This window comes from Triplophysa rosa, linkage group LG20, assembly GCF_024868665.1.
Source record: "Triplophysa rosa linkage group LG20, Trosa_1v2, whole genome shotgun sequence".
NCBI lineage: Eukaryota > Metazoa > Chordata > Actinopteri > Cypriniformes > Nemacheilidae > Triplophysa > Triplophysa rosa.
The window spans coordinates 7,884,290-7,911,120 of record NC_079909.1 but is presented as its reverse complement, the minus strand read 5'-3'; the positions used below and the strand labels follow the sequence as shown (position 1 = coordinate 7,911,120).

At 36.8% G+C, this 26,831-nt stretch overlaps 4 protein-coding genes across 7 annotated transcripts in view; 3 read left to right on the top strand and 1 right to left on the bottom strand.

Annotated features, from left to right (window-relative positions):
- Window positions 1–234: 234 nt before the first annotated feature.
- ptgfr (prostaglandin F receptor (FP)) lies at window positions 235–2,229 on the top strand. The gene is made up of 2 exons (XM_057362699.1): window positions 235–1,041; window positions 1,816–2,229. The coding sequence occupies exons 1-2, from the start codon at window positions 235–237 to the stop codon at window positions 2,158–2,160; spliced, it is 1,152 nt and encodes a 383-aa protein (XP_057218682.1). The 3' UTR covers window positions 2,161–2,229.
- A 1,155-nt stretch (window positions 2,230–3,384) lies between these two features.
- Window positions 3,385–6,307, top strand: btf3l4 (basic transcription factor 3-like 4). Its single transcript, XM_057361980.1, has 6 exons — window positions 3,385–3,455; window positions 5,105–5,166; window positions 5,379–5,492; window positions 5,575–5,776; window positions 5,857–5,916; window positions 5,999–6,307. The coding sequence occupies exons 2-6, from the start codon at window positions 5,113–5,115 to the stop codon at window positions 6,043–6,045; spliced, it is 477 nt and encodes a 158-aa protein (XP_057217963.1). The 5' UTR covers window positions 3,385–3,455; window positions 5,105–5,112; the 3' UTR covers window positions 6,046–6,307.
- Window positions 6,308–6,995: 688 nt separating this feature from the next.
- On the top strand, window positions 6,996–18,645 carry zfyve9b (zinc finger, FYVE domain containing 9b). Its single transcript, XM_057361581.1, has 16 exons — window positions 6,996–7,125; window positions 9,127–9,700; window positions 9,810–9,909; window positions 9,992–10,125; window positions 10,209–10,320; window positions 12,289–12,411; window positions 12,691–12,846; window positions 12,920–13,147; window positions 13,273–13,355; window positions 13,468–13,572; window positions 14,717–14,867; window positions 15,479–15,559; window positions 15,774–15,936; window positions 16,063–16,168; window positions 16,634–16,810; window positions 17,772–18,645. Exons 2-16 carry the CDS (start codon window positions 9,215–9,217, stop codon window positions 17,931–17,933), a joined length of 2,367 nt encoding a protein of 788 aa, XP_057217564.1. The 5' UTR covers window positions 6,996–7,125; window positions 9,127–9,214; the 3' UTR covers window positions 17,934–18,645.
- A 310-nt stretch (window positions 18,646–18,955) lies between these two features.
- Window positions 18,956–26,831, bottom strand: part of elovl1b (ELOVL fatty acid elongase 1b) — a 29,752-nt gene continuing 21,876 nt past the window's right edge. For 3 of the 4 annotated variants that reach the window (XM_057361582.1, XM_057361584.1, XM_057361583.1), the window contains 7 exons: window positions 22,361–22,464; window positions 21,805–21,995; window positions 21,618–21,698; window positions 21,467–21,523; window positions 21,280–21,385; window positions 20,736–20,872; window positions 18,956–19,807 (listed from right to left, as the gene is read on the bottom strand). In XM_057361582.1, coding sequence (XP_057217565.1) covers window positions 19,466–19,807; window positions 20,736–20,872; window positions 21,280–21,385; window positions 21,467–21,523; window positions 21,618–21,698; window positions 21,805–21,995; window positions 22,361–22,421 — 975 coding nt within the window. In that variant the 5' untranslated portion in view covers window positions 22,422–22,464 and the 3' untranslated portion in view covers window positions 18,956–19,465. Of the gene's footprint in view, window positions 19,808–20,735; window positions 20,873–21,279; window positions 21,386–21,466; window positions 21,524–21,617; window positions 21,699–21,804; window positions 21,996–22,360; window positions 22,465–26,221; window positions 26,405–26,831 lie in introns of those variants that run through there. The other variant, XM_057361586.1, reaches the window with a different exon arrangement.

Here is a 26,831-nt window from a genome sequence, read left to right as displayed (position 1 = left end):
TTGATGCTCTTCACTATTTATCAGGTTTCTCGTTTAAATACGAATGCATTATGTTAAACTAACTTAAAACTGTTACTCAGTTGGCTTAAATCAATGTTTTCATTTTGTCAATTTAGTACCTCAAATTATTTATTTTTTTAGAATAGGAGAAACATGTATTATGGAAATGTTTTATACTGAATCAAACAAGTATTGTCAATGATTGTATTTTCTTTGTTTGCAGTGTTGTTGATCATGTCTTCTAATGGATCATCTGATGGTGGATGCTTGATGTCTAGCAATGTGTGTAACGGGAGCTGCACCAAAAGAGAAGTGTCTGTGACCTCATCTGCCATCTCAATGACGGTGGGCATCATATCCAACATTATGGCTCTCTTCATCTTAATCAAAGCCTACCACAGATTTAAATTCAAGTCTAAAGCAGCCTTCCTCTTCTTTGCAAGTGCTTTGGTGCTCACTGACTTCTTTGGACATTTGATTAACGGTTCTCTGGCTATCTACGTTTACGCCTCACAGAAAGACTGGGAGAGATTTGATCTCAACAAATCTCTTTGTGACTTTTTTGGAGTTTGTATGGCTTTCTTCGGTCTGACTCCTCTTTTGCTCGGAAGTTTGATGGCAGTTGAACGTTGTATCGGAGTGACCCGTCCTCTTTTCCACACCACAGCACTGGGACCCCATCATGTGAAGAGGCTGCTGGGTGTGACCTGGATGCTGGGTCTCCTGGTGGCTCTGCTTCCGATCCTGTTTCAGCGGCCGTACCTGGTGCAGCGTTCCCGAAGCTGGTGCTTCTTTCGCCTGCAGGGGATGCGTGACTGGGTTGATGTGCTTCTTCCAATATTGTTCTCTGTGTTGGGTTTGCTGTCTTTACTAGTGTCACTAGTCTGCAATACTGTGACTGGTCTCACTCTCCTGCGGTGCCGGGGACAACTTGACCGAAATCATCATCGCCATTGTCGTAACACATCACACCATTCTGAGATGGTCTGTCAGCTTCTGGCAATCATGCTGGTTTCATGTGTCTGCTGGGGTCCTCTTCTGGTGAGAAAATTATACTGGCTGGTAGTATAAAATAATAGAGTTTTACTTAAAAATGTAGTCATTATTTTACTGTTGCTCCAGTACTGTATGCTGTTTTCTTTTTATACATTAAAAGACATTCTGAATAATGATTACAGTTCTTTTCTGTTTGCATTTACACATTGCTACATGGAATTTGTTATTGTTTGATTATCATAGTTATCATAGTTTTGTTTTCAGTTTTATTTTAGTTTTTAATATTATTTCAAAACGACATTTTTTAAATATGTTCAGTTTGAATGTTTTTATTAAATATCTAATCAATAATTATTAAACATACTGTATTTAATATGTTTTTATGTGCATGTGTCATTTTTTATTTAGTTTGCTAAATGTATTTTTATTTCAGTTTTAGTTTAGTTTGTATTTTCAGTTCATAATTTTTGTACCTGAACTTATAAATCTTGCCTCAGTTTAATGCCGAGGCAACATTTTTCATTTTCTTTTAGTGTAAGGTTTTAAAATAATATTCAGGCCTACGCTTTATTTGATTTCAATAAACAGAAATGATTAATAGTTTTAGTAAACTTTAATAACCTAATTAAAAGTTAATTATGATTTCCAATAGGAATAAATAAATATTCACAGAATTTCCTTTTTAAAAAAACATTTTTGTTTCGTATAACAAAAATTAATTGTGCACAGTAAAAAAATTTTACTGCCCAGCTCTCTGTATATATGCTACAGTATATACGTATCATTTTAAATGGTTTATTATCATGGTTTTGTCTGCAGATAACAAGCATCATATTAATCATCCAGGATCATGGTGAAGATCAGACATCACACATGTTGTTGGTTGTTCGCATGGCAACATGGAACCAGATCCTCGACCCATGGGTCTACATCCTCCTCAGGAAAGCCGTGCTGAGGAGGCTTTTCCAGGTGGCATTGAGGCTTTGCAGTCCTCATGCCAAACTCACATCCTGGTGGCAGGGCAGCACTCTGGGGAGTTCCATGAATGCCAGTAGCTCGGTGACCAGCCGACCAGACTTCATCGGGCTGGATGGACCTTTCCTACCGGATACAGCCATCCAATCAGCTCACCCACTGAGTCTAAAAGAGGGATTTGAGACCTAAATTCACGGATATTCATTATTACAGCGGAAAAGACTGTTTCAGGCATTTATGAGATGTGTCTAGAGAGAATTTGTGTTCATTTCAAAGTTCAGCTGGAGGTCAATCACAGACTGCTACTCATTAGTAGGGGTACATTGATGGCAAAAAAGAATACAATTCTACAAAAGACTAAAAAGCAACTTATTGCATTTTGTATTTTACTTGCTATTGTCTAAATCAGCCCAAGACATTATTTCAATAAAAAGCAGGAAAGTGCAAGAGGGTCCTCTGGCTTTTGATAGTTTGGTTACATTGCTTTAGGCTCTTTTACGTCATCCAAGTGTGTCTTGGAGAAATGTTTAACTATCAACTGATTTTAAGCATGGTTGCGGTTTAATTCAAAGTTTCCCAAACTTCAGATGGTTAAGTCCCCCAAAAAACATAACAACAGCTTTAGGGCCCTCATATTTCTGTGGGTTGCCACAAAATGTGCTAATCATATTCTGGTTAGGATAAGATGACAATAAATATATTGTATTTGTAATACCCAGTGGTTGAAATGACTGAGGTATACTTGGGGGACTTTAGTTGTATATTTTTAAACCAGTTTGGGAAGCACTGGTTTAAATGTTTTAGTTATGTGGTTGTATTGTATTTATGTTAAACCGTAAGCATATAGCTATTTGAATGTCCTGTTATTCCAACACCTAAATGTTGTCTGATGTGTTTTACTGTAAGACTGTAAAAAGAGTAAGAGTGGCTGTTTTAATTATGTATTTTTACATATCTGTGAATTGTTTTATTTATTACAAAATTGGTTCTCATCAGGTCCTCTGTCAAAGAATAAAAAAATGACATAAGACGACTAAGCCAAGTTAACTGAAATGTTTTATTTATTATTTCAGATTTTTTATTAGGATTTCTTAATAATGAATTCGAATTGTGCAATATACTATGCAATTGTCTTTTGTATATTGCATGCAGTTACATTGTATCCTTGTTTTGGTGTATTTTTTATTTCCTCTGGCTATATTTATGTCATTTGTATTATTTCAATTACTCTGTATAGCCTACCGAATGCGTTTATGAGAAATGTTGTAATTCTATTTTGTTGTTAAATATGTTCATATACGCAATAAAAGCGAACCTGAAACATCTGCGCCTGTTTTCTTGCGATAGTGATATCCAGGCCGCTAGAGTGCAGCATCCCTTGCGCGCGCCATCAGAAAAACAAACCCAGCGTGACGTCTGTAGCGTGACCACTTCCGCCTTGTTCATTCAACGCATGGTTCTCTGAGCAGTTGTGTGTTTATCAGGTCAGTAATTAAAACCCTCGTAAATTTACTTTAAATATACTGGATAACTGCTTTGTGACGGTCACATGTGTTGTAGTTGTGTCGTGTGATGTTTGTGTAATGATGTAATAGGGAGATGCGTACGCTGTTATGGTGGCAGTGATGAGCGCTGCATTCACATTATGCGCTGTCAGGATTTCTCTTTATTCCTCCATCACGACGACACGTGATGATGCGTCTGTGAGAGAGACGAGAGATCATTATCATTTTAAATCACCAAACTGTTTTAAAACGTGTGCGACATCAGCGTATAATATTCATTTAACCAATAACAGTGATGTTTTCGCTTTTTGTGTATGACTGCGATGTTGTGTTTGTGAAAAGCTCCTGGCGCATCAGCGGTATTTCACATCCTGTAACGTTGCAAACACTCTACACACACTCTCAATGGGTTCAACTGAACAAAAGATGTACAAGTTAGAATGTCATAGCTTTTGTGTTTGCGTTGTCTTTTGAATGTAGGTGCAAAGCTTTATTTTTGATTTCTTCTAAACAGAGACTTTGAAGAAAACAATAAAAATTCAGAAAAATTGGAATTTTCTTAAATATAAAAGGCCTGAGAAGTTTTGCAGTGTAAATCAATAAATACAAAAAAATATTAGTAATTACTTTTTAGAAAATCTTTTTTTTTTTGTGGTTTATCATGCTATTTTATTAGCCTGAACAGCAGCGCTTATTTCAAAATAGAAGGTTATGTTCTTATTTGCCATACAATTTTTATACATAGACATTTCTATATTGATTTTCCTAGAAAACAATTAGTTGTTTTTTTTATTTATGCTATGCTTAAAGGGATAGTCCACCCAAAAATACATTTATTTATTATAAATCTTCATTTACTCACCCTTGAGTTGTTCCAAATCTGTATGCATTTCTTTGTTCTCATGAAAAAAGATATTTGGAAGAATGCTTATAACCAAAAAGTTCTTGGCCACCATTGGCTACCATAGTAGGAAAAACAACTACCGTTCTGTTAAACACAAAAAAGGATGATTTGAAGAATGTAGGACAGCAAACAGTTCTGGGGCACTTTTGACTACCATTTAAAATTTTCCTACTATAGTAATCAATGTGGTCCAAGAACTGTTTGGTTACAAGCATGCGTCCAAATATATTTTTCTGTCTTCAAACAAACAAAGACATTTATGTAGGTTTGGAACAACTAGAGAGTATGGCTGGGCGATATATCGTGCGATTCTTATGCTCTCCGTTTCTCAATGATTTACGGTTAAATGCCGCGCCAGAGGGCGCTCTTGCGCAGAAACTCCGAATATGAGAAACAGAAGAAGAACAATTAGTTCCAGGAAATGCCAGTGGTCATATTTTATCGCTTTTCTTCAAACTTTTTCAGGTATTTTCATGATAATAAAATATATTTATAGTGATGATGTTTGACGAGTGTTGCTTTTTAAAATGTACGTTATATACGACTCAATCTCGTAGTTTTAGATCGAGCAGTACTTCCTACTGATCGAAGAGCTGTAGTTCACGGAAGAGCTGTGCATAAACCATCGAATCGATTTCAGAATCGATTTAGAAACATATAATTAGCGTGAACCGCGATAGCGGTATAATTAATGCAATTCATTATTAGTGTTTCTTTGTTTTAGAAGTCAATATGAATCAAGAGAAGTTAGCTAAACTTCAGGCCCAGGTCCGAATAGGAGGCAAGGTAAGAAGTGCTGAACATTTACTTGAAATATATATTTTTTGTGAATACTATTATTTTGATTGTCAATTTAAGCAAATAAGTTTGTGCTTGAAAAACAGCAAGTAACCATAAACTGTTAACTGAGCCTTGAAATTCATTAGGTTTAGCACACTGCTTGTTTAATAACGAATTGTGGTTGTTGATATTTTGCTGTTTTGATTTGTTTCCTATAGGGCACAGCACGCAGAAAGCGGAAGGTGGTGCACAGAACAGCGACAGCTGATGATAAGAAACTCCAGAGTTCATTAAAGAAACTTGCAGTTAATAACATAGCTGGCATTGAAGAGGTAAATCAACAGCTCTTTATTGTTGTGCTGGCCTTGTTTCTGTTTTAGACACCATTGATGATTTTATAATGTTGTCTTAAAGGTGAATATGATTAAAGATGATGGCACAGTCATTCACTTCAACAATCCTAAAGTGCAGGCGTCTCTGTCTGCCAACACGTTCGCCATCACGGGCCACGCGGAGACCAAGCAGCTCACAGAAATGCTCCCGGGAATCCTCAGCCAACTTGGGGCTGACAGTCTCACGAGTTTGCGCAAACTCGCTGAGCAGTTCCCCAGACATGGTAAATTAGGATTTTGAAGTATAGCCATTTATAGTTTAATGTTGATGTTTACAAAGTTGTTTTCTTTCTTACATTTCAAGTTCTCGACAACAAAGCTCCTAAAGCAGAAGATATCGATGAAGAAGATGATGATGTCCCAGGTATTAAGTTTGGTGTTTCTTCCATCTTTGAATGTTCATTCTTTCTGGATGAGTCTGAAGTCATTTTCTCCTTTCTCCTCAGATCTCGTAGAGAACTTTGACGAGGCATCAAAGAACGAGGCAAACTGATTACTGGACCTTCAGTAGATGCTGTTCAGGAAGAAATGCCCTGCAGTATTTTTAAACTAGAGTGACAGACATATCATTTAAACACTATACAGTGAACCAGAGACTTTTATATCATAAATTGGCTGTTCCAGACCAGCCTCCTGCACTTATACAAAAATATGGACAGTCAAATGATATTCCAATAGTTATTAACCACCATGCTGAACTAGTCTTAATTTTTTTTTTTCTGTGAATTAAATAAAAATAAAACAGATCAACCTTTTCTATATGTGCTTTGGTTTATTACAGATGCTTTGAGATATGTATTATGTGGTCAGTATTGTCCAAATTATTTGGGATTTTTCACTTACAAATGTCTGTAAATTAGTTTATGCTAAAAGCTATCGTTGAGATAATTATTATTACAGTAAATTCATATATATATATCCATCTATAAAAATATTTATAGATTCAAGATTTTTATTCATCACATACACAGTTATATAGAGAATATACTACCAGTAGTAAAATATGTAAGTCAGGTCAGCTCCAAAGAAAAATATAAAGATAAAGGTCATATGAATCCATATATAAATACTATATAGAGAGAGAGAGAGAGAGCCTCCAAGGTATAAACTATAAAGAAAAAAATATGACCTAAGTATTATATATATATACACACACACATATATGTATATATATATATACTGTATGTATGTGTGTGTATATATATATATACATGCATATATTAAAAAAATGCCTGATTGTGTCAGAAAATGAAAATATTATATTGTTTATATAATGTTACAATACAGTTTCATTTATTTTCTGACATTTTTTTAATGCAAATAAGTTTCCACAGTTTTTTCTGCATAAGGATATTTTGATGGAAAGTCTAATTTTACTGATCTGTTTCCTAAGCACATGAATAGTCATCAAACCGTGTGAATATTCATTACAGAATAGGCTATATTGATGGTGTAACTGTAAACCCTCTGCACCCGCATCGCGCAATGCGCGTTCATCAGGAGCTCCGCGCGGGCACAGACTCTCTGGTGATGAGCGCGTACACTGAGGAGGCGAGAGGATGCGCTGCTCCCGGTAATTACTTCAATTGACTGTATTAATTTATTAAACCTAGTAGTAGTATTGAGTTGTACATTAATATTGCATTCCTCTTAAAGTTTTCTGGGTTTATTCCGGATAAATGGTTGTGACGGGTGATGTGATAATTGGCGCTTGTGGACGGTGTCGCATTGCTGTATTGGCGAGTGTGATGTGCTTCAGCCATATGTGAACACACGCGTTTGCAGCACTGCTGTGCGTCAGGAGTGACGATGTATTTAAACAAGAGTTTCCATGTGAAAAGTATTAAAGATCCTCGAGTCGAGTGTGATCGTCTGCGGTTTGATCGTCTGCAATGCAGTGCTGTCCAGAGAGAATAACCAAACGCGCATTTCTCATCCGTGCAGAGTAACTTTATCGTTGTGGTGTTTGCATGTTCTCACATTGCTGCGTCGCATATAACGTTGCATGCGAATGACGCGACGTCGACAAACTACAACACGCGTTATACAATAAACCAAGCTTACATAGCTAGCGCGCGATGCGCTATTTGTCGCGTCGCCAGCGGTGTCCGAGGCGACGCGCATGTGCTTCCAACCAGATGCCTACTAGCAAGATAAGAAATGTGTTTAGTTGTTTTTGCATTCATGTCATTAATTTGACATCTTTGATACACTGGAAATGCAAATGCGTGCGTATTTGCATTTTGTAGCGTCTAAACGCACCACCTCTATGAACCTTTATTTGCATATACACCCATGCAAACGAGACGTTTAGCACACTCAGCAAATCTTTACTCTCAAGCTGCTTGTGTGTGTGTTGGTGACTTGAATGCGACAAATTCTTAGGGAGCACAGAGACCTTATGTCATCTAATTGAACAACGTGTCAATAATACAAAATACATCATATAATATAAACATTTTTGTGATGATGCAGTACCTTTATAATGCCTAGGTAAATGAGACAGTGAATAATTGTTCACTTTTACTTATTTCTGTACAAATAACACCTTAATAAAAAAAGTATACTATATATAAAGCCTACCATTAGGAAAATAGCCAAGGTATTATTAAAGTAAAAATGTAATAATCATGGGTTTCTTGCCGATTTATTACCATTTGTATTACTAGTTTTATCTACAAATATCATAGCTTCACTATGGTTACCATTTTGGGACAAGGGAAAATTTGTGGTTGTAATAGTTTAAATATAAATAAAAACAAAAAACATGGTTCCTAAAACCATGGTTAATTTTCGTAAAGGTAGCAACTGCAATAAAAAATGTTCTGCCTGTGAAAAGAAAACCCAGCTAAAGTCTGCTTTTGTGATTTACTGTTTTCTGCATAAAATCATCCTACATAATGTAAAGACATTTAAGATATATATACAGTATATATATAACCTGTCCCTCTGAAACCTTGTATCTTCATATTTTGTGTTTTTATTTTTTGCCATAAATCATTATTATTAATCACCCTTTATGTTTGTCACTGGGTTTCTAACCAATAAAAAATATTATAAAGTGCTTTCTTGTCAACTTTGACAACACAGTGTTTAACCATTTAAAAAGCACAGTGTTTTTTCCATTTCCTGAAAACAGTAAATTTGGACATCCGAAATCCGAAAAAAAGACAGTGATGATATTTTTAATAGCGACTTAGTAAGGTCATAACCATAACGTTGTTGTTCATTGTTTGCGACAAGTAATAAAATATAGTGTATTAATCTCAGTATTTAAAATCAGTTATTTGAGTATTATAACTGAAAAATGTAATACTGTATCTCAAAATCTATTATATAATCTATCACCTTTAAACACACATGACCTATTTTTGCCATTTTTATAACTCCTTTGATGCTCCTAATCTCATTTACAGACAGGGTGAGATTGGTTTATAATAATAATTTACAGTAAATACAAGAAATTTGAGTGTTACTGTAGTCCCTGGTATTGACCCCTTTAAGGAGAGAGAAGTTGAGTCATGGCAGCCCCCGGGCTTTTGGGAACTAACTAATCTGACTCATCATTTGGCAGGTCTGTGTTGTGCTGGTCTGAAGGAAGCATAAAGCTCAGTGGGGGCTGAAGTATGAACCATAGGCTTTGAGCTCCCACCACTGAGACTATGAGGCAAGCGGTAACCGCCACCCTGTCTGTGTGGGGAGAGAGGCGTTTCGGGTACTCCACCCTGAAGGACTCCAGCGAGTCTCTGTTGGACGAGCGTAAACTGAGGCCGGGTCTGAAAGAAGACTCCGTCATTGAAGAAAAGGAACGGGCGGAGAATGAGCAGGAACATCTTGAAGCGGTTTTGGGACGTTCAGGGTCCCCTCTGTTGGACACCGGACACCAAACTGGGAGCACAGAGCACCCGGACCCCACGCTAGAGTCATGCACAGAGCGCAAAAACAGCGTGGTGGAAACGTCGGTGGTGTCTGGGGTTGACTTTACTGGGAGGAAGGGTTCTCTTGGTGCTTTGCCCATGCAGCGGTGCAGTTCTCTGGGCACCACGGCACCTCAGTGGATCCCTGATTCTCAGGCACCTGCCTGCATGAAATGCGGCTCCAAATTCTCCTTCACCAGAAGACGGCATCACTGCAGGGCATGTGGAAAGGTGACATCCGCATGTTTTGACATTTGGAATGGACTTTTGGATGTTTTCGTGTTCGCAGAGGGATGAGAAACAGACAAATTATTGCATTTTTGTTTGTTTGGGTTTGCAGGTGTTTTGTGTGGTGTGCTGCGACCTGAAGTTCCGATTGACTCATCTCGGGGGGAAAGAGGGGCGTGTCTGTGTCACCTGTCATTCAACTCTGATCAACCGTGAGTTTTGTGATGGATGTCCGTTATTATAGGAGACAAGGCTGTTAAAACACATTCGTTACAATTCGTATCATCTCTTAAGGGACGATTCGCAAGGACCAGAAAAAGGTTTGGTTCGCTGATAGATTCCTTTCTCAGCCGGAAAGTAGAAGTGCCAACTGCAGCCCCACACACAGAAGCACGAGCCACACACAGAGGGCTGAACTCGCTCAGGCGGTATGAAGGAAAAGCTTTCTGATCACACAAAATGAGTTTTATTACAACATGCACAATAGCTGCCATTTAGTGTTTCTCTGTAGGAAGTGTCTGACCTCGAAGCAGATGAAGTCAGTGGTCTGAGTGGCAACTCCAAAAAACCCTCTCCACCAAAGGACCTTCCCCCTATTCTGACATCAACAGGGGTCAAAGGAGGTATGCATTTTCCCACATACCCACTGTCTATGCAATAGTCAGGATTAGCTTTGATTCACTAATACGGCTTAAAAAGTGATGTTATTAAAACCTATAAAACATATATTTGAACTGAAAGGAAGAATGAACACGCTCTCAAGCAGCACTAGTGGCCTCTAGCTTACCTCTAAGTCTCTCACAGAGCTATATAATACACAGAGCCGTGTCCTGTACTTATGCTGATTTAAAGTACAATCTAATAATGGAACTTAAAATTCATTTTAATTCATAAAGTTGAGGTCTAGGGTAAGGTTAGGGGTAGGTGTAGGGCTTTAAAATCTCAATAAGTTGCCATCATTTTAATAATTTTTATATTGATTTACACTCTGTTATTATTGCATAATGTTTAATGCACAACAATACTGAGGTGTAAATAGTAACGTTCTCTGCCACTATTTATTACTTATAAGCAGTGTTGGGTGTAACTAGTTACTAAGTAATTAGTTACTGTAATTGAATTACTTTCCCCTTGAAAAAGTAAAGTAGGGCATTACTCTTATTCTGTAATTTAATTACAGTTACTTCTGATGTAATTAAACTAAATACTTTGTGTAATATGTGCGTGTGCAGAAGAGGAATTGACATCAAAATTCAAAGTCTAACTTTAAAATCCATGCTTTAATGTATAATTCTCACATTTGTAATTAATAATAATACTTTATGTAGTTTAATATTATTTATTTGAATGAATTAAAAGAGCCGTTTCATGTCTATCCTTGAATCACTTAACTCATCAAGGTTGATGTAGGATATAGAAAGTAATTAGTAATAAGTAATTAAATACTTTTTGAAGAGAGTAACTTGTACAGTAATCTAATTACATTATCGAATGTGTAATTAGTTACTATTAATTAATTACTTTTCAGAGTAATTTACCCAACACTGCTTATAAGTAAATAGCATCTAACTACTATTTCTACTTAATCCAAAGAAAATGCAGCTATTTTCCATTAGTGTAAATAGCATATCGCTAAGAAATGCTGCTATTTTCACTTAGTGTAAACAGAATCTATTGCAATTTACAGTTAGTGTAAATTGAATCTGTCGCTGCCTAATAGTTTACCGGTTCAATACTTTTTACATTTTCTAGTTCGTGAAAATACACTTTGCAGTATATGCTCAGTAAACTAGTGAAAGTAGCAAAAATGTAATAGATTAGTCAATATACTAGTTTCTAGTATATTGTCATTTTAAGTACAAAGACAGGCCGGACATTTACATATAATGTCTGAAAAAATTAAAATTCCAAACAGAAGGAAATGAAGTTAAAACTTACACTCAAATTTAACTTAGAATATATTGCAACTTTAATATATTATATAATGCAGTTTCAAAATGATATGCTTTAAGTGCAGTGTTACAGTAATCATTTTGAGCATACAGTTAAAATATACCAAAAATATATTTTAAAATAAAGGTAAAATCAGCACACTTTCAATTCAAGTATGTTTTTCTAAAATATATATTTTACAATTACAATTATTAAGTATAAGTAATAAGTGAAGGCATGTTTATTATTTGTTAGTATATAATTTGTCCTACTGAAAAATAGTATAGCCTATTTGAAATGCAAAAAAATTATATATTTAATCACAAAGGCAAATGTATATTTTCTTAAACTTAAACTGATATCCTGCCAGTTTAGGTGTTTAAAGTACATAAAAAGTAAAAAGTGAAGTTTGATGCTTTGGGTTTTTTTTACACTTTGTGTATTGAGACATAACACAATGTAACAGTATTACTAAGTAAAAATGTTTCGATCTCTTTTACATAATAATAAAGAATAAAGAAAAACACAAAAATTGAAAATAAAATATATAGACAGAAAAATATGTACACATTTGTATATATATATAGCTGCCATATTATGGCGAGAGGTTGATTCTAATAGTTATACAGTAGTCTGATGCTTTGTCAACTTGTTTTTAGACTACACTCTGGAGGAGAAGAGAACAGAATCGTCGCTCTTAGAGGAATTGGAGAGAGGTCTGGCCGAGCCTCTGGTGTTCGTGCTGAATGCAAACCTGCTGGCCGTGGTGAAGATTGTCAGCTGTACGTTCCTAATGTCTCACTCCACACATGATGGATTTATGGGTTTAGTGATTTGACATGTGGAACCTGTGCGAATCGGTATGGTATATTAAATTGCGATCAAAGCTCTTTTGTAGTCTGTGTAGTCAGTCTTTTCAAACCCGTCACGTGTGTGCGCATGCACGTGTGTTCTCTGGATGCGAGCGCGAGTCGTCTGTGTGCACGTTCTGTACCTCTGATTAAATATAGTGGTGTGTTAATGTGAGTTGCTGAGGTGTCTGTATGTGTACCCACCTGTAGATGTGAACCGCAGATGCTGGTGCGTTATGTCAAAGGGAATGCACGCTGTCGGCCAACCAGAGGTGGTTATTTTACTGCAATGTTTGCCAGAGGAGAAAAGATTTCCAACGGACATCTTCAATCATTTCATTCAGATCTACTGGGATGCCCAGACAGGTAAAACATGTATTTATGCAGGTGCAAGGTGCAGTGACTTCATAGATCTTGACTGTTCACTTTCTCCAAGCAGCAGGAAAGCTTCTGAATCACCTCAGCCACTCTTTGGTGTCCCGGGGGTTTCTGGGTAATAATGAGCACTCAGGATTTCTGTACGTGCGCCCGTCGTTCCAGTCTTTGGAGGGACTGCCTTTACCTGCGCCACCCTTCCTGTTTGGACTTCTTATACTCCGTGCCGAGACACCATGGGCCAAAGCCTTTCCCTTGAGACTCATGCTGCGTCTGGGAGCTGAGTACAGATGTAAGAGAATAACATTTTTGCGTGATTAGTATCGAAATTTGTCAGTTATAATCTTTGAATTTGATTACAAATGACCTCTGATTTGTAGAAACCTATTCATTTAGCTGTTTGTTGTTGTCTTGCAGTCTATCCATGTCCGTTGTTCAGTGTGCGCTATCGAGAGCCTCTCTTTGGGCCGGTCAACAACAGCATCATGAGACTCTTAGTGGTGAGAATGCTTTAAACATTTCATGCGACATCTGCAATGAACTGCACAAACATTACTTCCTGTTTTATCACTTCCTGTTTAAAGTTTTTCACTTCTTTTTTTCTGTTCCAAGGATTTCCGTTTCTACCGTTACACGCTGCCTTCGGTGCAGGGACTCGTGGTCGATCTGGAAGCTAGAAGCACCTGCATAAGAATCCCTAAAACACGCCATCCTGAGGTGATTTATACTGTAATCTCAAACAAAAAAACATGATCATACAACACTCAAAAAACACCTGGAATTAATCCGAAAAAAGAATTTTTATAGATTGTTTTGCTTCTTTTATATAGTTCTTTAACCTCTTGTATTAAAGTACTGTGGTACTATGGTACTGAAATACACTATTTTAAATAGATAGTAAACCCATCAGAACGATTGAATAACACAATTGTAATTGAATTATGTTGTGACTAAAAGCATCCGAAATAAATTAACTCTCTGTTATATTTTACAATCCTCAAAGCTACCATCCTTTGCCTTTAATTTGCAAAATTGTGCATTTTTTCATTCAGCTTCTTGAGGTCTCAACCTGGGAAGCTTTTGAAACATTATTGAATTCATTTTCTTCTATGTTGGACACTTGTTTGGTGCTTTTTATTTATTATTTGGCAATCCATTTAAAAACGTTTTGAAGTAAATATTTCGTTTTCTAATGAAGGAAATTAATATACTGTCACAATTATATTTTTGTCTACAAAAGTAATTTCAGAAATGGAAATATCTTCATACTGATATACCTTCAGATCAAAAGATAATAACAAATAAATTAGAGATGCACCGATATATCGGCCAATATTCGGTATCGGGGGATAAAAGCAAATATTCAAACTATAGGCTGATAGTTTTTAAAAACAGCCGATGATCAGAGCCGATATATCCTGTCAATCAAAAGAGGACAGAAAAATGCAAATGAATTTGTGCTCTGTGTATATAGAACATCGTTTGATATTCAATATTAATAGTCATTATATGAATTAATAACATTAAGAAATATTAATTTAATATTCAGAATCGGTATCGGCAGACATCACTCTAAATAATCGGTATTGGTGGATACATTTAATAACGGTGCATCTCTAAAAAAACAAAACAAAAAAAAAGTGATTCTAAACTTGGACCGGTACTCAATGACTGATTATTGATGTCCCATACTTTTACATTTCATAAAGAATACCATGGAATTTTCATGCATGTCAAAAAAAGTCTTCTGAGAATATTTGCAAATCAGAAAAATTAAAATAAGGAATTTCTTAGCATAATAAGCTTCAGTGGAGTTAAGTGCTTTCATCAGATGGTGTGTGTTTCTCTGCTGGTGTTATAGCTGCTGAAGGCTCTGAATAAATCTAATGAGAGAGTGCTGGCCCTGGGCGCCTGCTTTAATGAGCAGGCAGACTCTCATCTCATCTGCGTTCAGACGGCAGATGGACAGTATCAGACCCAAGCCATCAGCATTCACAGTCAACCTCGCAGAGGTGAGATGGAACACACATGCATGGTCAGTCACATACAGTAAATGATGTTACCAACACGCATGTAAATCACACTTAAAATATACTATTTTCATTATAGGCAATAAAATTGCATAAGTACAGTTCTCAATTACACTTCATTATAAAAGAATGGATCAAATTAAAAAGATATCCAGACACATACAGTAGTTAATGTGAAGAACTATATCCAGTTACTCTGCTAGGAAATATGTGGAGCATACATTTATTAAAATTAATATACATTTAAAGTATATAGGAAAATGGTTGAGGTCGGTAAAATTCCTGATGTTTAGAGATGGTTTGATTTTTAATATCTCATTCAATTAAATACGACCATTTTAAGTGTTTTGACAACTCTCTTGTAATTGATTCAATATTTTTTTATAATTTATTTAAGATGAATTATATATGATGACACACACTTGAAAGCCTTCATTTAAATATGAAAATGCATGGACAGTCCTAATACATGTTGCCTTTCTCTGAAGGATCACTTGGGGGCGCTTTTGAGATGCTTGCAAAGCGTGTTGGCTTTTGTTTTGTTTCAGTAAATTCTCAGTGAATCTAAATCTGTCTTTCTGTTTACTTTTCAGTCACTGGCTCGTGTTTTTTCGTGTTCAGTGGAGCGCTGAAAGCTTCCTCAGGGTACTTGGCCAAGTCAAGCATTGTGGAAGGTCACCGATTTATTCATTTTTTCACTGTATCGTCAATAAACTTCACCATTGTTTCACATTTCCCACTCCAACGTAATGAGCTTATTGTAAAATGTATGTTATTAAGTAAGTTTTTACTATGTTCCTACAATACCTCTCTGAGAGAAACTGTGAGTTTGTGTATTTAGGTCTATGTGCACGTGCTGAGTTTCCATACATCTGCTGGTCATTACAGATGGATTGATGGTGCAAGTAACCATGGAGACCATGGCTGAATTGCGACGGTCTTTACGAGACATGAAAGATTTCACAGTCACCTGCGGAAAACTTCACCCGGCGGAGAGGCAGGAATATGTGCACATTCAGTGGCAGGATGAAGAGCCACGCTTTAATAAAGGGTTTGTATTGACGCCTCTGATCAATTCAGTTCTGTTCATAATGTTTGCCTTTATATCACCTGGTCGAATTAGCAACAGAGATTTGTTTGACCCTGTGCTGGTCTGTTCTGCTGTCCTGTATCCTAGTATAATCAGCCCCATTGATGGAAAATCTATGGAGTCGCTTACAAACGTCAAGACCCATCAGCGCTTAGAATACAAGGCCAATGGGAAGGTCATGCGCTGGACAGAGGTAAACAGGTTTATGCGTTGAGTAGCTTTTGTGCTGTTTGTGTTGTGCTTAAAGGGATAGTTCACCCAAAAATACAAATTCTGTTATTTATTCACCCTCAAAACCTGTTTATGAGTCTTTCTTCTGTGAAACACAAAATAAGATATTTTGAGAAATGTCTCGGTGGTTTTGTGTCCATACAATGGAAGTCAATAGCGGTCACTGTAGTTTGGTTGCCGACTTTCTTCAAAATATCTTACTTTGTGTTCTGCAGAAGAATGTCAGTCATACAGGTTTGGGATGACATGCGGCTGAATAAATGAAAGTATTTTCATTTTTGGTTGAACTATCCCTTTAATAAAACAAGCTTCTTTTTTTCATATTTGCTTAAACTGTACTTAGTTGAAACTTGGTGTCCTGTGGCTGTATTCTTATCCGTTCTATAAATCACACATTAAATTTGTTCATTTTCTTTGAATGTCACAGGTGTTTTATCTTCAAAAAGATCAACATCCAAACGGTCTTAATAACCACACCAGTCACAGCCGGCTAACAGAACGTCTTGCACGGGCGTTCTGCATGGCACTGTGCCAGTCTCTCTGTCTGCTTAAGGAGGATGGCATGACCAAACTGGCACTGAGAGTTATCCTTGATGGGCAAAAGGTGAAATTGTGATGCCACAGTTTAAAGAAATCTTATTTATCCTGTTTGTATGCTTTTAGGAAATAACAGAAATAGAAATTTAAACAGAAAATTTCTGATAGTGCAACGCCAGCATGCATGTTTATCAACCCATAAATACTCATGTAAATATATTTACTTATTGTATATTCACAATTGTCCACAAATATGTGTATATTATGTTTGTTTCGTGGTCATACTGTATACATAATACGTTATATACTTGTGTACATATGTCAGCCTGGACAACAAAACCAGTCTTATGGGTTTCCGAAATTGAGATTTTTACATCACCTGAAAGCTGAATAATTAAGCTTTCTTTTGATGTATGGGTTGTTAGGATACAATAATATCTGGCGGAGAAACAGCCGTTTGAAACTCTGGAATCTGAGGGTGCAAAAAAATCACAATATTGAGAAAATCACCTTTGAAGTTGTTAATCGGAGGCACTGTAGCAGGCCATCCACTCACAAAAATAAAGTTTTGATGTATTTATGGTAGGAAATTTGCAAAATATCTTCATGGAACATGATCTTTACTTAAAATCCTAATGATTTTTGGCATAAAAGAAAAATCGATAATTTTGACCCATACAATGTATTTTTGGCTTTTACTAAAAATGTTTCTGTGTTACTCAAGACTGGTTTTGTGATCCAGGGGTCACGTGTATGCAATATTTTATTAATCATATGGGTATAGAAAGCTTGTACTGTATACTTCTTGTACTGCACAGAGTCATCACATCTCACCTATTATTGAGTTTTTAACTTGTGGTGGAATGGATTTCTAAAAAGAGATTTAATTGTCCTTTAAGCATTTTACAACTGGAGTTTAAGGTTTTAGGTTGTGTACCACTGAAGTCCAATATTATCTTAATGCTGTGCAGGAGTATTTTATTTAATCTCTTGTCAAGCTTCCCAATATCATTTTTCTTATCTTTCAGATGGAGTTTATGGCAGGCAGTAACGGTCAGCGGTTGCCAGCACCGTATCAAGACTGTCTCAACCAATCACTGACAAGCGTGGTACAGAGTAACTCTCACTACCAGGGTCTCGCTGCCTGCCAGCTGGAGCTCATCTTCTATATTCTTGAGGATACGTCTTAAGAGACCCCGCATGGACCACCCACTGTCACCTGTGCCAATACTTCTAGAAACTTCATCAGCATTACCTTTGAGTTCAGTAGTTGAATATTAAATCCAATAGACATTCGGGTGGTGTTTAGTTGATACCTTACTGCTCACTGTGAATGGGTCTGGGGTTACAAGATCAAAAAGTTCAAGTAGCCATCTAGTTTTCTCTAGTCTAGACTCATTTGAAACATGCGAAAACAAGGGCCGAAGCGCAGCTGAAAACAAATCTCGAGCGGATGACTTTCATTAGCATGATCTGATATCGAAAAGGAGTTTTGTTTATTTTTTCTTGCTGAATCTTCAGTCTTCCATACATGGATCTCACACTGTAGCCATGGCAATTTTCCGTCACACTTCCTGATACAGGCGTGTTCCTCCAGAATCACTGTTCAAATCCCACGTCCCACCCTATTCTCCCGACTCGCAGGAGTGGCCTGACCTCTGCTCTACATTGACGCACACCTGCTTGGAAAAAATGTGCCAGGAATTCAGCCAGACAAAGGCAACACTTGGATAAAAAGGAGCGGGAATTACACGCACAAAATCTAGTGTGTCTTTGTGTGTGTGTGTGTGTGTGTGTGTGTGTGTGTGTGTGTGTGTGTGAGATGAAAAGGCCAAACAGAGCGTAGGATGACTGCTTTTTTCAGGAAGAGAAGAGACTTTTTGTTTACATCCAACACGCTGAGCATACTTGAGATTGCAAAGGATGCCGAGTATGAAGAAATGCGACACAGATTTCCAAATCTGTTGGACTGCCCTTGAAAGCCTAAGAGAACATGAAACACATTACTCCTGCTTCATTCTTGTAGATAGTATGTTAGAAGAAAAGTATTTTAATATGGAGATGCCAAATAACATGACGGGTGAAATTGTAGATTGACTTCCTACAATGGTGTTGAAGGAGGAAATATTGCGTGCCATAAATATTATGTAGAAAATAATCATTATGAAATAGCATAACATGCCTAAAATAAAAAGATAACTATTTTAAAATGTGAATTTATTTTCTGTTTTTAATTGAAGATTTTTTTGAAAGACTTAACCATTTTTTACCAAACCAATCCCATTAGTTAGGAAAACTATTTACAGGTGTAATTCAAGTTTACTGATGTTGACTGTACAGTGTCTGCTATCGGGGGAGAGAATGAAAGACACACAATGTTGTGTATGCGCATGTGTATGCGTGTTGTACTGTGTGCCTCTGTTTAGATGAATAACATGAGCAACATCAGCCGAGGATATGAACATCATCCAGTCGCCGCCATTCCTCTTCTCTTCATACATTGTGCTCAATTATTAATTCTTTTAGATTAACTTAGGACAAAACAATATACAAACAGGGATCAAACTCATTCATCTCCCCATGTACTTAATAAACGTACATATTAAAACTAGCAACAAAAAAAACAAGACTTGAAAACAAAAAGTCCCAAAACACTCTTCGGACACCACAGTGCTTAGTGCAGGTTCTCCTGGTCATCCGTTTTGGGTCTTCTCCTGAGATCTCAGGCTTTCTTCATCTTGCTGTTGAGAGTGCTTCCATTCTCGTGGTGCTTCTTTCCATTGCTGAGGCCGTTCACATGCCTGCCGTGGCCGTTGGACACCGCGGACGAGCCGTTGGACACGCCGGCGCTTCCGTTAGCCTTGCCGTTGTGGGCGAGCTCCTTGCTGGAGTTCTTTGGTAGCCTCCTGCCCTTGACGTACGCCTGGTACCAGAAATTAGAGAAGAGTACGAAGAAGAAGGTCCCGTACATCCAGATGAGGTGGATGAACAGAGGCACCTGGTAGTCGCAGGTCTTCATGAAGTACCACTGGGTTACATGAAGAGACACCAGGACAAACTGAGTCTGGGGAGAAGAATAAGAAAGTCTGATCATGTGGCATGTACGCACTGAGAATCGGGGACAGTTTTAGAGTTTTTTAGGAGTCCAAAAGGTAATAATTCACCCAAACCTGGCAGCTGTGGTACTATTTACTCAAATACAGTACATGCAAGGGAGAATGTTTTGAAGATGGTTACAGTACTTTCTACAAAAATTATTCATAGTGACTTCAAAAGTTTATGATCAAATTTTTATAGTTTTTTTGTCAAATATTTTCATAGTGGTTTTTGTTATAATGCTTTTTTTTTTTAATGTCCAGTGTTAAACTCTCATTGTATGGTAAAATTCTTCAAAATTATCCTTTTGTGTTGCACCAAAAAAAACAGCTGCACAGGTTTGGACACAAATAAATACAATTTTTTATTTAAAAACTATTGAATAAATAAATGTATAAACGGTTTCATCGGACTCGCGCACTGAACCGAAGTTAACTTCCGATCTGTGTTTGGTTACAATATAAAAACGTATTTTCTACTGAATTTATATTAATATTATATATTATAATATTAATATATTATTGTGTATTCACAAATTAAGTTTGGGCCACATAACATTTGAAAGATTTTATTTTGAACATTTCTGTTGTTGCCGCTGAAACCGTCTATAAATAAATACATGTTTTTGTCCTTTTTGAAAATGTGGCTACTATCATTGTATAGAAAATGCCAAGTAAAGATTCTACAAAATCGTCTTTTTGAAAAGAAAAAAACAGCAGCATGGGCTTGGAACCACAAGCGAATAGTTTTCTTTTAAAATTCATTTTACATAAATCATTTTAATAAAAAATAAATGTATTTATTAATTAGTGGTTCCTTTTAGGATACATACTTGGCAAATACAACTTTTTTTTAAATGCTTGTTTTCCATTATTCTGTGAATCAAATGAACATACCAGCTGGATGGCAGTCATGTATTTCTTCCACCAGAGGAACTTTTGGAAGCGAGGTCCAGCGGCAGACAGGCCATAGTAGGAGTACATGATCACATGGACACAAGAGTTGACCATTGCATGGAAAGAGCCCATTCCACCTGAACAACACATTCAGAAGATTATTAGTCATGGAAAGTGCACCTTCCAACTCTGAACATAGTAGCATAGAAAGTATGTGACTTTAGGAGCCTTATTTACAAATGTCTCGAGCTTCAACTTCAATTTTCAAGTCTGGTGACTGTGTAAAAAACATGAACATTTTGACCCCACTAGGTTCACAAGTTGAGTTTAAAAACAGAAAAACTCTCATAGTGCAGAATAAAATCACAGATTCTTCATTTTGGAATTACTATAATCACTGATTTTTTATGATACCTGATGCCTCCTTTAACCTAATTTGAATGACTTTCCACCAGTAACTTGTCGCACAAGTAAACGAGCAGCGGCACTGAAACACAACAACCATGTATGAACAGCTGACCGTGACCCACGTGGACTGACTAACCTGGCGCATAGCTCACACCCCACCACCACGTCCACGGCATGAAGGAATGATGGAAAATGTGCAGGAAGGTGATCTGACTGTGTTTCTTCCGCAGCACAAAAAACACCTGAACACACAACAGCCACATTCAGCACTACATTCACAAACCCATCGGTTTCACATGAAGAGTAGCGTATTCAAATCTTACCGTGTCCATAAGCTCAATGAACTTTGAGAAGAGGAATAACCAGGCCACTCTTGCCATCTTGGAAAAATAATTCATGGTTTAGAGAGAATATGGATATGCAAAGATCTTTGTGATCATTTAAACTGTCATGTTATTTAAAGTAACATCTTACTCGGAGTGCTTGAGGGCTGTCAGAATAATCACATGGGTCACATTTCCACGTGTATCCGGTGGCCCACCCAGACATCAAGAACTAGACCAAAAAAAGTTGAGATGAATTTATTTATGTTAATAGATCATTTAATTTATTATTTATTTGAGAGATACATGCGGTTCAAATGCACATTCAATGTCTTTACCTCATATACGATATATGCAGACAATCCCACCAAGGATAGGTTGTAAATGATCATGGCTTCTTTCAACTGGAAGGGTTTGCGGTTGGCCATAAACTTCGGGCCGGCGTACAGTGCAAAGAAAAGATAAGCGAGCAGAATAGCAGACATGCTGAATGGACTCTCCATGAGAAGATAACCCTTCAACCGTGGGTCTAAGACAAAAAATACAAAACAAAAACAGAATATCTATCATATACAAAATGTCCAACAGTAATAATTCAATTACGTAATTCAAAAGCTAAATGTAAAAAACAGTTTTGCAAAAAAGATATAATTCAGATATGTTGAATATCCTGAATGTTAGCATTTAAGATTACCAAACCTTTTAGTTGTATCTACTGTACATCTCATTTATACAAATTGTGTTTTGCATATATTTCCATTATCAGACATCCCGCTGCCCGGCTCTCTTGATATGGCATCAGCCACTGAGGAAGAAATGATGTCAGGCGACCGCTAGTCCGACTAACATCTATAGTAAACCTGTGTTCAGGAGGTCATTTCATAAGCATCTTACCTCTTCCTGCTGAAAGGCTGTCATAGACCTCCATTATTCTGTCTTTCACCGTCTCCAGCATTTTCACTGATGTCAGCTTAACACGGTTGACTGCACAAAAGCACCTGTGAGAAATACAAAGACAGATGCTATCAATCCGGAAAAACACACAAATCACAATGTATAAAACTTGACTGAATAGACATTGTGTAACTTTCATTGGATTGAATCAGTCCTTTAAGTCAGAAACATTCAGTGGCTAATCTACTTTTGCCTTATCAAGTTAATGGCAAACAAAAAATGTAGTTGGTAAAGAGAGGAATGAATTGTTTGGATCAGGTGACCTCAACAGCTCAGACGGTTACAATGAAAGGTCTTCAAGTGCACGCTGGAAACATGTGACGCTCATCTCGTGTCCATTTAATGTCACCCGGCAACAGGTTTTCTAACCAATGTGACTTGTTAAAAACGACCCTTTCGAAGCACTACGGTGGCTGACACAGAACTAAGATGATGTGTTTGCTTCTTTGCTGAAGGAAACATGGTGAATTTCATGTGAGGAGAACCGCAGTGTATGTAGATAGAAATAGCTCATTCTAAGGTCATAAAAACATATGTATGGTCTTTATACACCTCTGAACACATAGTTATGCATATTATATTGCATTTCTGTCAATAGATCCTCCCAAAATTACACATTGGAGCTTGAAGTAACAAAGTTGCTCATGTTTAAATGTACCTTTAAAATGTAGGTGAATAAAAAACTCTAAACTTTTCCATTACCTCTTTCTCCTAAACACATGTTCTTTCTTTCCTCTCGGCTGATATGGTGTGATGTTGATGGGTGTGGTTACATGAAGGAGTGGAATGGCAGAAGTGATGTAATGTTTCTCTCACATTCAACTTAGTGAAACGCTTTGCCACCTCTATAATGATGCTTGAGTTTTGACTAGAAGCGCACTTACAAATTTGCACATGTGACTCATGAATAAGGAAGGTCTGTTGTTATCAGACATCTGTCCCTGCTACACTCTGGATAAACACAGGAGGGGTTCAGGTGCGTCTCACACACACCTCAAATGTTGACCAGGAATAAAGAGAGTCCCTCCCTAACTACATTTAATTTCACCCCATGATCAAAAGCATTAGATATTTTTAGCATACGAAAACTATTTCAGCACCATTATGACATTTGCATCATTCTCCCTAAATTCTTATCAACTTAATGCGACTTTTGTCCTCATTACACATTACAGTAAGGTTATATTTGTTAACATTCTACAGTGTTTATCAGTTTTACGTCATATTAATTTAGCATTTAAAAGGTGTAGCTGTTAAAGCAACAGTTCACCCAAACATGAAAATTCTGTCATCATTTACTCACCCTCAAATTGTTCCAAATCTGTATAAATGTCTTTGTTCTGATGTACACAGAGAAAGATATTTGGAAGAATGCTTTTAACCAAACAGTTCTTGGACCCCATTGACTCCCATAGTAGGAAAAAAATCTTGATTAATTTCTTTGTTCTGTTGAACACAAGAGAAGATATTTTGAAGAATGTAGGAAAGCAAACAGTTCTTGGACAATTTTGACTGCCATTGTCATCTTTTCTACTGTGGTAGTCAATGGTGCCCAGTAGGGGTGTAACGATACACTCAGCTCACGATTCGGAACATATCTCGATGCTGGGTTCACGATACGATACACATCTCGATATTTTGAACAAAATTCAAAAATGAAACTGAAATTCAAATAACATTTATTTTCAAAATATTAACAATTTCAGTAACTTTTTTTGTTGCACATACAACTTAGTAAGAATTTTTACATTTTAAGGCTTAACTGAACCTGCTGTACTGCAGGTTTGTCACTGAGTGACAACAAATTTTGATTTAGGTTTATTCATAGTCTTTTCACTAAAATGCAATTAAGTTTTAGTCATATTTTAGTCATCCCCATCATTTTAGTTTTAGTCGACAAAATCTACATTATATTTAGTCTACTAAAATCTATCTGGTTTAACTAATTTAATTGGTGTAATTAAATGTTCCATACAAAGATTGAACTGTTTTGACATAATTTACTTTACCTTGGAATTAAATTAAACCAGGTCATTACCTTTATTTTTCAGAAAAGTTGAGTAACTACTGGATATGCATTGTTACAACACAGAGAATATTAGACCATGAACGACATGTAGCAGTTCATTCAGTTTCATTTTGACTCAATTGACTCGTTCGTTCAGTGAAGGGCGTGTTCATTCAGTACATTTAACCAATGAAACGCTCTGACAGAGCTCACACTCAAGCGCTATTGGCTCGTGTCTCTTTGAAGCTGCGATGTCTTTGCTTGAGACAGTAATGAATGAGAAATATCTTTCAAAAAGACATATTACATAAACTGTATTACATTTCTTCAATCATGCAAATCACATACTTGTTTTTTAGCATGTCATTCGATCTTTTAATCTACAGTACGACTCACTTCATCGCTTCTCTGATCGGAACAGCGCTGGATTCTTTTGGCTTTATGCAGCAGCTCACGTTAGCGGATAAACTAATATTGGCACATAAAAACGTTTGTGCTGCCTTTGTAATGAGTTTCGGGGTGACTCGCCAGCAAGTTTGCTGTGTTTTACCGGCGATTGTGAGGGAAAATAAGACGCTTTGTAAACCACTTGGAGACACAGATTGTGTCTTGTGGTTCCCCTTCTCGCAGAGACTTCTCTCTACCGCATATGTGAGATAAGCACACGTGACGCGCTGGCGCAGTGTAGGTATCATCTTGACCGCTCAATAATTAATACAATTAAACATCATATCGTAAAATATCCCCATCTCTCTTCGATGCGCATCGTGACATTTTTGCGTCGCGAAATATCGTAGTACGAAGTATCGTTACACCCCTAGTGCCCAGACCTGTTTGGTTATAAGCATTCTTCCAAATATCTTTCTCTGTGTTCATGGAACAAAGACATTTATACAGATTTGGTCCAACTCAAGGGTGAGTAAATGATGATAGAATTTTCATTTTTGGGGTGAACTGTCCCTTTAACACTAGTTAACATTACAATTGTATTAACTAACATTAACAAAGATTAAAACATGCTAAAGAACTTTACAGCTTATTGTTAGTTCATGTTAATGCATTTACTAATGTTAACAAATACAACCTTATTGAATAAAAAATTACTTGATCAAAAAAAAAATATTTACTAGCATTATGCAGCAAGACAAATGCTACCATGATGTCCAAAAACAGAATAAACAGTTATTTTCACATGATAGTAATAAGAATGTTTTTCTTTTTTGCTTTACAGTAAAAAGAATGGTCTTTAAAGTACACACCACACAATGACACTAGAGAAAACTAAGGCATGCATTCCACATTACCCGGTTTATTCACTAACCCCCCCCGTTAAATATTAACAAACGCAATGAAAGGATGTGTAAACTGGTGCCTTCTTCGCCTTTGGTCTCTCCTCATTTAAAAAACAACTCGTATTAAACTTCAAAATTTTTAGAAAAGAATAATCTTCCACTTTGAATATTAGCAACCGAGTAAACAGAAGTAACACACAGTTCAAGTTATAAAAGCAAACACGTCCAAATGTCCATATGCAATACACACATTCAGTAGTCAAACACATCAGGATAAAAGTTTTGATAAGCATGCATTTAGATAACATATCCATAAATGATTAATTTACAACCTTGCTGAAGAATAATTTGACCGTATCAGTTGGGAAATACAACATAGAGACTCGCTGATAACATACGCACACAAACCAACAGCCTCTCATTGGCCCACCATAAAACGTCCACCGAAAATCTATAGCAACCATAAGAATCATATAAGGGCTCAATAAATGCAATTTTTACCTTCAGCGTCTCTGCTCAAATGAACAAACAGCTTTAATCCCCTGACGCCCACATCAGCAGCTGAAACCTCTGAACATCTCCTCACGGTCTCTGAGTGAAACTCACAAAACTCAGACAACACGACTGGTTCTCTTACATACTGTGTTGATCCCTGGATCAGGGCACACTGATGTGATTGAGATGCTAGTGATGTATCGGGATACCTGCTGGTTAGATGATCAGTCACGTTTAACAGATGACGGGTGGTTACTGATGTCGATCAGAACCACAGACATGTGTCGTCACACAGAGCGACATTCACAAGGAGACGTGCTGTGAACATCAGGTTGAACCGCTTTCACACTATCATGAGCGATTGTTAAACGGTGATAACAAATGTTTGCTTTGTGAATAATTTCTAAGAATTTAAACTATTGCATCGTATTGACCTGCGAGTGGATGTTGGGAGTTGAAGATAAGATTCAGCAGCAGCAGTCTTAACCTTAGAACTTAAAGGAAATGTAGATTTTGTGTACGTGCGAAACGCTATCAAAACTATCCCTTTCAGTCTTTACAACTTGTAACCTTAAAGAATGTTTGTATTCGAATTGTAAAGACCAGAAATAAAAAA